At 41.7% G+C, this 12,182-nt stretch overlaps 1 protein-coding gene across 1 annotated transcript in view; it reads right to left on the reverse strand.

The window, feature by feature from the left end:
• Window positions 1–4,204: 4,204 nt before the first annotated feature.
• Window positions 4,205–12,182, reverse strand: part of LOC140565122 (NLR family CARD domain-containing protein 3-like) — a 110,680-nt gene continuing 102,702 nt past the window's right edge. The window contains exons 7-8 of the mRNA XM_072690930.1: window positions 11,109–11,296; window positions 4,205–4,317 (exon numbers count right to left, since the gene is read on the reverse strand). Of these exons, the coding sequence (XP_072547031.1) occupies window positions 4,205–4,317; window positions 11,109–11,296 (301 nt within the window). The remainder of the gene's footprint in view (window positions 4,318–11,108; window positions 11,297–12,182) is intronic.

Here is a 12,182-nt window from a genome sequence, read left to right on the forward strand (position 1 = left end):
GCTGAAGGTGGCTCATGAGAACTGTGTAATGCTATGTAATATCAACAGTTGATATTAATGTAAAACCCGGTATAATTACTCTACATCAGGCTCTCAGCACCAGTTCATATTTTTAAGAAATGTGTAAAGAATTGTTTTTATTCTTGTGCTTTTAGTAGTGTCTGAACCTTGATGATGGTGTTGACATGTTGATACTGTGATTCTTTTGTGTTTTATTTTATTTATTTTTATACATTTATACTATTTTATTTAGCCTGTAAAGCACTTTGTAAGGAAAGGTCTGGAAAGGTGCTATATAAATAAAGATTACTAGATGTGCAAATGAACACACACAGCTTGTCTAGTCCCTGTAGAAAAGTACAACCAATAGAATAGGACTCTCTGGAGCACATAAACATGAATCTTTTGGCACCCAATCCATGAGTTCATGTAAATGCCAATGTAGTCAGTAATAGAGTTTGAAGCAGATAACAGTAGCGGGAGGGTTAGCAGCTTATCTAAGGCAGATGCAGAACATCCCTACAGTCAAATGTCCATCAATATCCGGAAGGACAAGTGAGCAGTCATTATCTTGATCAGAGATAAAAAGATGAAGAGATAAAATTAGTTCCGTTTGGATTTTTGGAGCACAGAGAGTGTTTAACACTCCAGCAGACCTGACAGCTAAATAACAGCCTAACTAAAAAGAGAAAGCCGGAAGGTAACACAGACACAGGAGCACCCTGAAACTGTGCAAGTGGCGGGATGACAGAACCAGTGTTCCAGTTTACCATAATTGCTTGTGTCAATGAACCCCTGGATCTGCAACCTAGACTTGAAGATTGAGACAGTGTTTGAGTCTCAAACCCTGTATGCAAAATTATTCCAGACTGGGGGGGGGGGCTTTTATCTTCTGAATTCTGGGAGAGTCCAGCATCCTGTGATCTAAATAATTGTGATGGTTCATAATATAAAATGAGGCCCCACAGGTACTCAAAAGTGAGCCTACATAGGACTTTATATGTCAGAAGAAGAATTCAGTACATAAGTCAGAATTTAAGCCAGTGCAGTGCTGACAGAACTGGGCTGATATGTTCACATTTTGTGGTTTTACCCCCTGGCAGCATTTTAAACTGGCTGCTGGAATATTTGGACACTTCTCCTTGCAATAGTCTATCCTTGATGTAATAAAGGCATAAAATATTTTTTTTCTGCATCATGCAGGGACATGGCATTTCTTAGCTTGCCAATGTTCCAAAGATGTAGAAAAGCTGATATCCTCTTACTGCCTGTAATTTTGGGATTGTTCGCCAGTGACATAAGCTCTCTTCAGCAACCACAGCTGTCTTTCTGGTGCTGAATTCTGAATTTAGCAGTCAGTTAGACAACTCTCTATTTAACATACTGACACTGTTGAATGATGTTTGTTGAAATTTGTGTTTTTTAAGTAATGCACTATAAAGGGTTTATGAAGGTTTAGGGTGTAAACTATGCAGGATAATGGTGGACAGAGAACGAAGAGTGTCACTGTGGAGATTAAGCTTCAGGGGAATTTATTCACACAGTTTGTAGCTTTTTACAGCTCCACAGTAATGTAAACTAAAACCTTGGTTCACAATTGATTCCGTCCTTCTGAACAAAATCTACCTGCTTGTGTTTTTTTCACGGCCTGTGGAACTCCAGACAAATTGCATCATCACCAGTGTAAATGGTTCAAAAGAAAAACAAAGTGTGTGTGAATATTTAACTATATATGTTAGTTGTGTAACTGCCTTAATCTTGGTCAGGGGAAAATTCCCACTTTGCCCCCAATTTTCTGTGCAGAAGTGCGATTCGGTACCTGGGGTTAGAACATGTGACATAAAATCAAAAAACAAGTAACACAGTGGAAAAAAGAAACTGCACAGATAATTTGCTCCCAATTTCTGATCCAGCAATTCTTAAAAAGGCTAAAATATAATATCCTGTCAGAGCCACACCCACTCTAGCCAGCTTGTCAGCCTGCCCAAGACTCTTTAAAGTTCTAGGGACTAGCCACTCCCACCTGGCTCACCTGCTCTCACTTTAGGACAATCAGCAGGCTGGAAAAGCTCTTCTCATGTTTGGCTGCTTTCATGGTCTTATGGATAGCTGCCACTTGTATCACCTGTATTATATTAATATAATATTAGATTGAAAGACATTTGATCCCCTTTTACCATCATAACCAATGGTCTTTGTATGTGTGTTTTTAGGGTTGAACATGAAAGGAATATCATGATGCAATGTAAGACTATCTCTCTCTCTCTCACACTCTCACACACACACACACACACACATACACACACACACGCTGTTTGTATTGTCCATTCTAATCTGTGTGTATGCACATGCAGATGCCCATAATCTCACTCTGGACCCAAACACAGCACACATTCGTCTCTCTCTGTCTGAGGGGAACAGAAAGGTGAAGTGGGTGGAAGAGGATCAGCCATATCCGGATCATCCAGATAGATTTGAATGGCCTCAGGTTCTGAGTGTGGAGAGTCTGACTGGACGCGGTTACTGGGAGGCTGAGTGGAGTGGAGATTGGGCTACTATAGCTGTGTCCTACAAAGGAATTGAGAGGAAAGGAGGTGATAATAACAGTCTGTTTGGGTTCAATGATCAGTCCTGGACTCTGCAGTACTTTAATAACAGTTTCTCGGTTTATCCCAGTAAGACTGGTGAACATCTCCCCCCACCCCAGTCTAACAGAGTAGGAGTGTATCTGGACTGGCTGGCTGGTTCTGTGTCCTTCTACAACATCTCACCTGACACACACACTCTTACCCACATACACACATTCAAGGCCAAATTCACTGAGCCGCTTTGCGCAGGGTTTGGGGTCCGTCATGACTCCTCAGTGTGTGTGTGTAATAGAATAGCGTCCACACAGGTTCTAGACTAATGACTTCCCAATGTGTGTGTATGTGGATGTGGATGGTAAGTGATGGTAGTTTTCAGGACAATCTGTCATTCTGATTCAGTTCTATAACTGTTTAGATAGAGGTTCATATTATGTTGTTGAGGTTGTGTTCAATCAAGTTATTTTAGGCTGAAGATGGTAAACAATGAAAGTGATCTGGTGGAGCTGAAATAGTTCAGAACAGACTGAAATGATTCTGAACTGAGGGAGAAATGTGTTACTTTTGGATTTACTTCTATTAAATTGTATTTTATTTGTGTAATTACACTATAAAACAACCTACCCAATAACAATCTACCCAATAACAATTTGCACTCAGTTTGTTTGGGTAGATTCCATCCCATATATTAGGTCAATATTACCTTAATTGCTATCACTATACTTTGATGGTCAATTGTAGATGCCTCATAGTTGCTCACATGATGTTCAACCAACATTCTAAACTAAATGTCTCCTAAATGCATCTGAACTCAAGATGGCGCCGCGGAGGTGGCAGCCTGTTGCAGCAGCTCCTGCTCACTTCTGAGCTTTTTCTAACTTTTTCCAATTTAAAAGTTTTTAAGTTAAGTTTCTTTGGTAGTTTAGTGTTGTTTATGACTCTAGGCACAATGGACAACAAAAGCGTGGTGATTTTTCTGGTTTCTACGCTACTTTTTTCCATGTTTACGACCGTGTCTGGAGATCCCGTGCGGAGTCGCGCGCCTATTGTTTACACCAGGGACCAGCTGTTAGCGCTCAGCAGTGCTGCTGTGCTGCCACGCGAGAGGCACGACATCCCCCGCGAGCTGAGGAGGAGGCGGCGGGGGAGCCGGGCTGGAGCTCTGTGTCGCGCCCGGAGGAGACGCTACAAGCCCGCTCTTCCTTCTGTAGTCATGGGGAACGTGAGGTCGCTCCCCAATAAGATGGACGAGCTGGCGGCGCTAACGCGACATCAGAGGGAATACCGGGAGTGCAGCATCCTGGTGTTCACAGAGACCTGGCTGACCACGCTGACTCCAGACACGCACGTATCTGTGGAAGGATTTCACCTCAGTCGGGCGGACAGGACGGAGGAGAGCGGTAAGAGGAAGGGAGGCGGACTGGCAGTATTTGTGAATGATAGATGGTGTAACTCTGGGCACATCACTATTAAGGAACAGATCTGCTGTAAGAACATTGAACTGTTAGCTGTTAGCATGAGGCCGTACTATCTGCCGAGGGAATTCTCGCACGTTATCATGATCGCTGCGTACGTCCCCCCCCTCTGCTAACGCTGACTCGGCCTGTGATGCCCTGCACTCAGCTGTGTGCAGGCTGCAGACACAGCACCCGCAGGCCCTCCTCCTTATCTCCGGAGACTTCAACCATGCTTCTCCATCCTCCACTCTGTCCACCTTCACCCAGTATGTAACCTGCCACACCAGAGACATGAAAACACTGGACCTGCTTTTTGCCAACACAAAGGAGGCATACCACTCGTCACCTCTCCCTCCCCTTGGAAGATCTGATCACTGTCTGGTTCATCTTCTGCCTGTGTACAAACCCATTGTACATAGGGAACCAGCTGTCACCCGTACAGTGAAGAAATGGTCTAAGGAGTCTGAGGAGGCTCTGAAGGACTGCTTCGAAACAACGGTGTGGGAAGAACTGTGTGATCCTAATGGGGAGGACATTGACAATCTCACTCACTGCATTACGGACTACGTCAACTTCTGTGTGGATAACACCGTGCCCACCAAGACTGTTCGGTGTTTTTCCAACAACAAGCCATGGATTAATCCAGATATAAAGGCTCTCCTAAAAGCGAAAAAGAGGGCCTTCAGATCTGGTGACAAGGATGAGCTGAAAGCTGTGCAGAAGGAACTGAGAAGGAAGATCAGGGAGGGGAAAGCCAGCTACAAGAGGAAGCTGGAGGAACAGCTGCAGCAGAACAACATCAGGGGAGTGTGGAAAGGCCTTCAAACCATCTCTGGCCACACAAAGTCCAACTCCCAGGTGGTGGGGGACCAGAAGTGGGTGAATGATCTCAATCTATTTTTCAACAGATTTGATCAATCACCTAGCCCTGCCCCCACACAGACACCCCTGCTGTATCCCCACTCAGCAGTACTACCATCATGCTGCCCTCCCCCTTCTTCTTCTCTCAGAACTTCTGGCTCACAATCATCACCATCGTCTGGCAGCATCAACCAACCATTCACACATTCCAGCACCCAGCCCCCCTGCTCCAACCTGTCCTTCACAACAACCCAGGTGAGAAATGTGCTGAGGAAGATCAAGCCTAAGAAAGCTACAGGTCCTGATGGAATCAGCGGCAGGCTCCTCAAGTCCTGCGCTGATCAGCTGTGCAGGGTAGTTGAGCATTTGTTCAACATGAGCCTGAAACTGGGAAGAGTACCACAGCTGTGGAAAACATCTTGTGTGGTACCTGTGCCCAAAACACAGCACCCAAAGGACCTAAACAGCTACAGGCCGGTGGCACTGACTTCCCATCTAATGAAGTCACTGGAGAGGCTGGTCCTCAACCACATCCGCCCTCTGGTGAGCCCATCCATGGACCCTCTTCAGTTCGCCTACCAGCCTGGTGTCGGGGTGGATGATGCTGTCATCTATCTTCTACACAGAGCTCTTTCTCACCTGGAGAAGCCCGGCAGCACTGTGAGGATCACCTTCTTCGATTTCTCCAGTGCTTTTAACACCATACAGCCAGGCCTCCTAAAGGACAAGTTGGGACATTGTGGAGTGGACAGTCACCTGTCAAACTGGATACTGGACTACCTCACCAACCGACCACAGTATGTGAGGGCACGGGACTGTGTCTCTGACTTGGTGGTCAGCAGCACAGGAGCCCCTCAAGGAACGGTCTTGGCACCGTTCCTCTTCACCCTGTACACTGCTGACTTCATGTACAGCTCACCAACCTGTCACCTCCAGAAGTTCTCTGATGACTCAGCGATCGTCGGCCTCATATCCAATGAGGAGGACAGCGAGTACAGAGAACTTATTCAGGACTTTGTGGACTGGTGTCTGCAGAACCATCTGCAGATAAACGCTGGAAAAACCAAAGAACTGGTAGTGGATTTCCGCAGGTGCAGACACCCCCCTCCATCAGTGAACATCCGGGGTATGAACATCGAGAGTGTGGACTCTTATAAATACCTGGGTGTTCATCTGAACAACAAACTGGACTGGTCAGTCAACACTGCTGCTCTCTATAAGAAAGGCCAGAGCAGACTCTACCTGCTGAGGAGATTGAGGTCCTTTGGAGTGCAGGGAGCACTTCTGAGGACGTTCTTCGACACAGTGGTGGCATCTGCCATCTTTTATGGAGTGGTCTGCTGGGGTAGTAGCATCTCGACGGCAGATAAGAAGAGACTGGACAAACTCATAAAGAGGGCCGGCTCTGTCCTGGGGTGCTTCTTAGACCCAGTGCAGGTGGTGGGAGACAGGAGGATGACAGCCAAGCTGGCATCCATGTGGAAGAACAGCTCCCACCCCATGCATGAGACTCTGGCAGCACTGGGCAGCTCCTTTAGCGACAGACTGCTTCACCCCAAGTGTGTGAAGGAGCGGTATTGCAGGTCCTTCCTTCCTGCTGCCGTCAGACTGCACAACCAACACTGCTCCCAACGGACCACATACACACACACTTAACTACACACACATGTTCATGTTCAGGGAATACTATGTGCAATATCCCATCCCCATGTGCAATTAAGAGTCTTTTACTGTAAATAATATTGTTTATTGCTTTTTTAATTCTTATTTATATTGTGTGTATATAGTGTAAATTATTTATCCAAATTTTTTGTAACTGAGTGTCCTGCTATCCCTTTCTGCTGCTACACTGTAAATTTCCCCACTGCGGGACTAATAAAGGATTATCTTATCTTATCTTATCTTATCTTATCTTAACTCAAAGTTGAATATAAATGATTTTGTATTGCATGTAACCCTACACTTAACTCTAAACCTTCAGTGCTATATGAAGATTAATTCTCCATTATCTGGCATTATTAAGTTTTCATACAAATTCTATGTAATACTATCATGTGTTTTCTTGTGTTCAAACTGTTTATATTTGTATTTAATAATATTGTTTTTCTATGTAATGATAATTGTGTAATATAAAATATTTTTACTTTTTCTGAAATAAATGATCTTTATCTTTATATAATTTATAATGAATATTTTCATACACAGTTTCCATATACAGTTATTTCTATTTTTCAATGTTTTACAAAAGCCCTGCATTATAAAATGAATTTTTTGCTTGTGTGAAAAACAATAAAATAGCTGAAAAGTATATCCAGCATCAAAAGATCAATTTTTTTACTTCATTTATTCTGTTATACCCAAGAGTTGATCCTGTTTGATCAAGTCTTGGGCAAATGCTTCTTATGGGTAAACACTTCACTTCTCATGTTCATCTTGAAACTGATTGGGGATCAGGAAAACTGTGAAGATTAGAGAATCCTCTAGGTGGATGATGGTACTCAAGTCAAAGGATGGGTTTAGTTTTCTAGTAGTAAATGTGTGAGCAATGCAGTATTGGTTTCAGAGACAGGTGTGATGTAGGTGTTTTATTCATTTGCTTCCTGTAGCTGACCATCAGATTCAAAGCCCTGACGCTGGCCTACAAAGCCTAAACTAGACCAGCCCCTTCTACCTTGTCCTCCTACCTGATGACAATGACCATTGACTGACCTATTTCAAGATCCCTTAGAGCTTCAAATTATAACTGTCAATGGGACTTCTGCGCCTCTCAGCAGGTATTTTGGCCTACACCTCATGAGCACACTGCTCCAGTTGTCTCAGGTTTGAAAAGTGCCTTTTCCAGACGGCATGTTTCAGCTCCTTCCAAAGATGCTCAATAGGATTTAGGTCAGGGCTCATATAAGGCCACTTCAGAATAGTCCAATGTTTTCCTCTTAGCCATTCTTGGGTGTTTTTAGCTGTGTTTTGGGTAATTATCCTGTTGCAAGACCCATGACTTAGAAAGCGACTGAGACCATGCTTTCTGACACTGGGCAGCACATTTCTCTCTAGAATCCCTTGATAGTCTTAAGATTTCATTGTACCCTGCACAGATTCAAGACACCCTGTGCCAGATGCAGCAAATCAGCCCCAGAACATAACAGAGCCTCCTCCATGTTTCACAGTAGGGAAAGTGTTCTTTTCTTGATGTGCTTCTTTTTTCTGACTGTGAATATAGAGCTGATGTGTCTTGGCAAAAAGTTCCATTTTTCTCTCATCTCTCCATAGGACATTCTCCCGGAAGCTTTGGGGTTTTGTTACATGTAGTTTGGCAAATTCCTGTCTGGCTGTTTTATGATTTTGTTTTCAACAATGGTGTCCTCCTTGGTTTTCTCCCATGAAGTCCACTTTGGCTCAAACAACAATGGATGGTGTATTCTGACAATGGTGTTCTTTGGGCTTGTTCACCTTTAATCTCTCTAGAAGTTTTTCTGGGCTCTTTTGTTACCATTCGTATTATCCGTCTCTTTAATTTGTCATCAATTTTCCTCCTGCGGCCATGTCCAGGGATGTTGGCTACAGTCCCATGGATCTCAAATTTCTGAATAATATGTGCAACTGTAGTCACAAAAACATCAGGCAGCTTGGAGATGGTCTTATAACCTTTACCTTTAACATGCTTGTCTATGATTTTCTTTCTAATCTCCTGAGACAACTCTTTCCTTCGCTTCCTCTGGTCCATGTTGCGTGTTATGTGTTTACTTTTTAAAATACTTCTGTTAAAGCATGGTTCAAAACCAATGTCAAATTCATAGAATATTTATTTATTATTACTTTTGTCAGATTCAAGTTATTTCTGTATGTATTTCTATGTCTTTTTTTCTTTTTGATTATTAAATTTTTTAATTATTAACTTTTTTTTCTTTTACTTTCATCTTCCATATGTTTATATCTTTGTATTTCCACACAGATTTTGCTTATATATATATTTGTACTTTTTCCTTGGTTATGTAAAGCATGTTAAATTTGCATTTGATATGAAAGGTGCTGTACAAAAACCTTGCCCTGCCTTGCCTTTCAAATAAGCCAGAGCAGGCCTTATGCATCTTAGCATTACCATCACAAACATGCAAATCCTTCTACTCTTCTTTTGCATACTATTATTAGGACTTTAAATGATGGCAAATATCCAAAAATCCATGAAACCCTGAGCTCATGAAAAGCTATTTTCCAAAAGTAGAAATGCTCAAATTAGGCTGTGAAAATTTAGGCTAAACCTTCTTTAGATCTTCTCCAGTGTGGTTCCCCACTGAATCTTCTTCTTGTCCTAAGATGCCTCCAATCATGCGAGGACCAGTCCCTCTTCATAGTTCTTCTCCTCCACTTTTGAATATAGGTGACAAAGACCAGAACCTTTTCACAGAAATACAGCTAGGTTCTGCTCACTTTAACCAGAGAGCAGTTGATCTACAATGAGAGAAAAGTGTTCAGTAAATACCTTTTTAGTCTGAATGGAGAGATTCCTGCGCCAAAGATGTTCTATCCATTTCATCCGGGAGCAGTGTTTTACTTTTCAGTAGTTTAATCAGTAAATAATTACTGATTAAACTACCGATCACTAATACAATACAAGTACGATTGTATCCAGTATCCATGTTTAATGTATCCTTTATACAGTATTTAGTATAGTTTACTCTTAGTATTTTAAAAAATGTATTTAATCTGTATTTATTGTATTTAATGTCTGATTGTGTTAAATGCGTATTGTGTTGTGGAAAAACTTTTTTCTGTTCCTCGTTCAGCACTTTTGTGGAAAAAGAATGAACTTAAATCTGACTTTGACTGTGATGCAGACTCTGTGAGGGAAGAGCACCATCTACTGACCTTTTGGGAATTTGGTCAACATTACACCATTATTTTCTTTAGTATTTCATTCACCTTCATGTACACAGTAGCACAAAACAAGCATTTCATGGATGGAAAAAAGGAACAGTAAAAACAACATGAACAATTACACTACAGGAGTAGTGATGTGGATCATCATCTTTCCCTGAGGGAATTTAATTTATGATGGAGAAAATGCACCATATCTACTGAACTTCTCCATCTTATGTTCCTCCAGAGAGTTTAAAAGGTGTAAGTCTTTCCTACCCATTACTGAACCATTCATTACTGCATGGTGCCCTTCAGGTATTTTAAGACATGCTGTATTGGCTTTTGTAGTATTGAAAGACACACTGTACTGTGTATATAATGTAATACATGCTGTACTATGTCTAAAGTATTGTAATAAATACTGTACTGGCTCTGGAGTATTGTAAGGCATGCTGTACTGACTCTGTAGTATTGTTTTACTTTATCCACTGGCTGTGTAATATCATGCATGCTGTATTGGCTCTTTAGTATTGTATTACATGCTGTACTGGCTGTGTAGTATTGGTATTAAGTTTCTTTTGACAGAAATTGTGATTATGTAATATGATATTTCTATGTAGTTGCTTGAGACATTTTACACATTTTATTCATGAAATATTTGTGTGCCACTACAATTACTACTATTATATACAATTATAATAAATTAATAATTCTTATTTTTTAATTAAGTTCACTTCAATAATGTTATGTTTTTGTTTCACGTGTTTGAGACTATAAAATACATGACTTGCACACGTTTTATTTCGAAATAAGGGAAGTATTGGCCTTTATGCAATACCTTAAAAACATGGAAAAAATAAAATGCAAAACAATAGAAATGTTAATATGATAAAATGTAATACAATAAAAGCATAGAAATATATCAAAATGCATGTCATTAATCATTATCATTAATATAAACAATTGGAATACAATAAAACACACCTTATTGTAGACATTTTGGAGTGGGATAAAGTAGATAAACACACAAACACACACAATGACCAGTCATTAGTCCAAATCCTGTGCAGAGGCTATTCTATCTCACACACACACGCTAATGAGTCATAACCAACCCAAATCCCTGCATAGAGTGGCTCAGTGAACGTGGTGTAGACTGTTTGTATGTGGGTCCATGTAAGTGTGAAAGGATTGACGCTGTAGAAGGTCAGCTGGCCAGCCGGCCAGTCCAGATACACTGCTATTCTACCAGAATTCTATTTACCACAGATTCTCTGTTTATTCTGCCAAACTGAGTACCTGCTTTCAAAATACCCCAGACTCCACGACTGATTATTGGATCCAAACTGACCATCATCACCACCTCCTTTCCTCCGGATCCCTCTGTATGATACAGCTATATCAGCCCAGTACCCTGTCCGCTCAACCTCCCAGTAACAGCGTCCAGTCAGACTCTCCACACTCAGAACCTGTTGATAGTGGTCAAATCTGTCTGGGTGATCCGGATACGGCTGATCCTCTTTTACCCACTTCACCTTTCTGTTCCCCTCAGACAGAGACACACGAATGTGTACTGTGTTTGGATCCAGAGTGAGCTTACAGGCATCTTCGTGCACACACACACACACACATTAGAATGGACCACAGAAACAGTATGAGAGTTTGTATGTGAGAGAAGGACAGTGAGGGAGAGAGAGAGAGAGAGTGTCTTACATTACTTTAGTCCTGGTTTCATCCTGTTCTGCCCTCCGTATTCCACCCTAAACACACACACACACACACACACTACTGTGTTCATTTTGTTTAGTAATGTAGCTCTAGTATTTCCCATAAATATTCACTTAGTGCCTAGGTTTTAAGATTATTCCTTCGTATTTTGTTTTATGTTTGTATTCATGATACAAATTCAGTGAAAATGTGCACTAATAGTTCTGTTAATGTAATATAATTACTGGCTTGTTGGTCATGTATGCTGAGCTCATGTACACTGCTCAAAAAAATAAAGGGAAACCTAAACAACACAATATAACTCCAAGTAAATGAAACTTCTGTGAAATCAAACTGTCCACCTAAAAAGCAACACTGATTGAAAATCAATTTCACATGCTGTTGTGCAAATGAAATAGACAACAGATGGAAATTATTGGCAATTAGCAAGACACACTCAATAAAGGAGTGGTTCTGCAGGTGGGGACCACAGACCACTTCTCAGTACCTATGCTTTCTGGCTGATGTTTTTATCACTTTTGAATTTTGGTGGTACCTTCACACTCGTGGTAGCATGAGACGGACTCTACAACCCACACAAGTATGAGGGCCCGACTTCCACAGATGGGGGTTGTGTTGTGCTCACAGTTCAACACCATGCAGGATGCTTGGCATTTACCAGAGAACACCAGGATTGGCAAATTCGCCATTGCCGCCC

The sequence above is a fragment of the Salminus brasiliensis genome, chromosome 11 (genome assembly GCF_030463535.1).
Source record: "Salminus brasiliensis chromosome 11, fSalBra1.hap2, whole genome shotgun sequence".
NCBI classification, from domain to species: domain Eukaryota; kingdom Metazoa; phylum Chordata; class Actinopteri; order Characiformes; family Bryconidae; genus Salminus; species Salminus brasiliensis.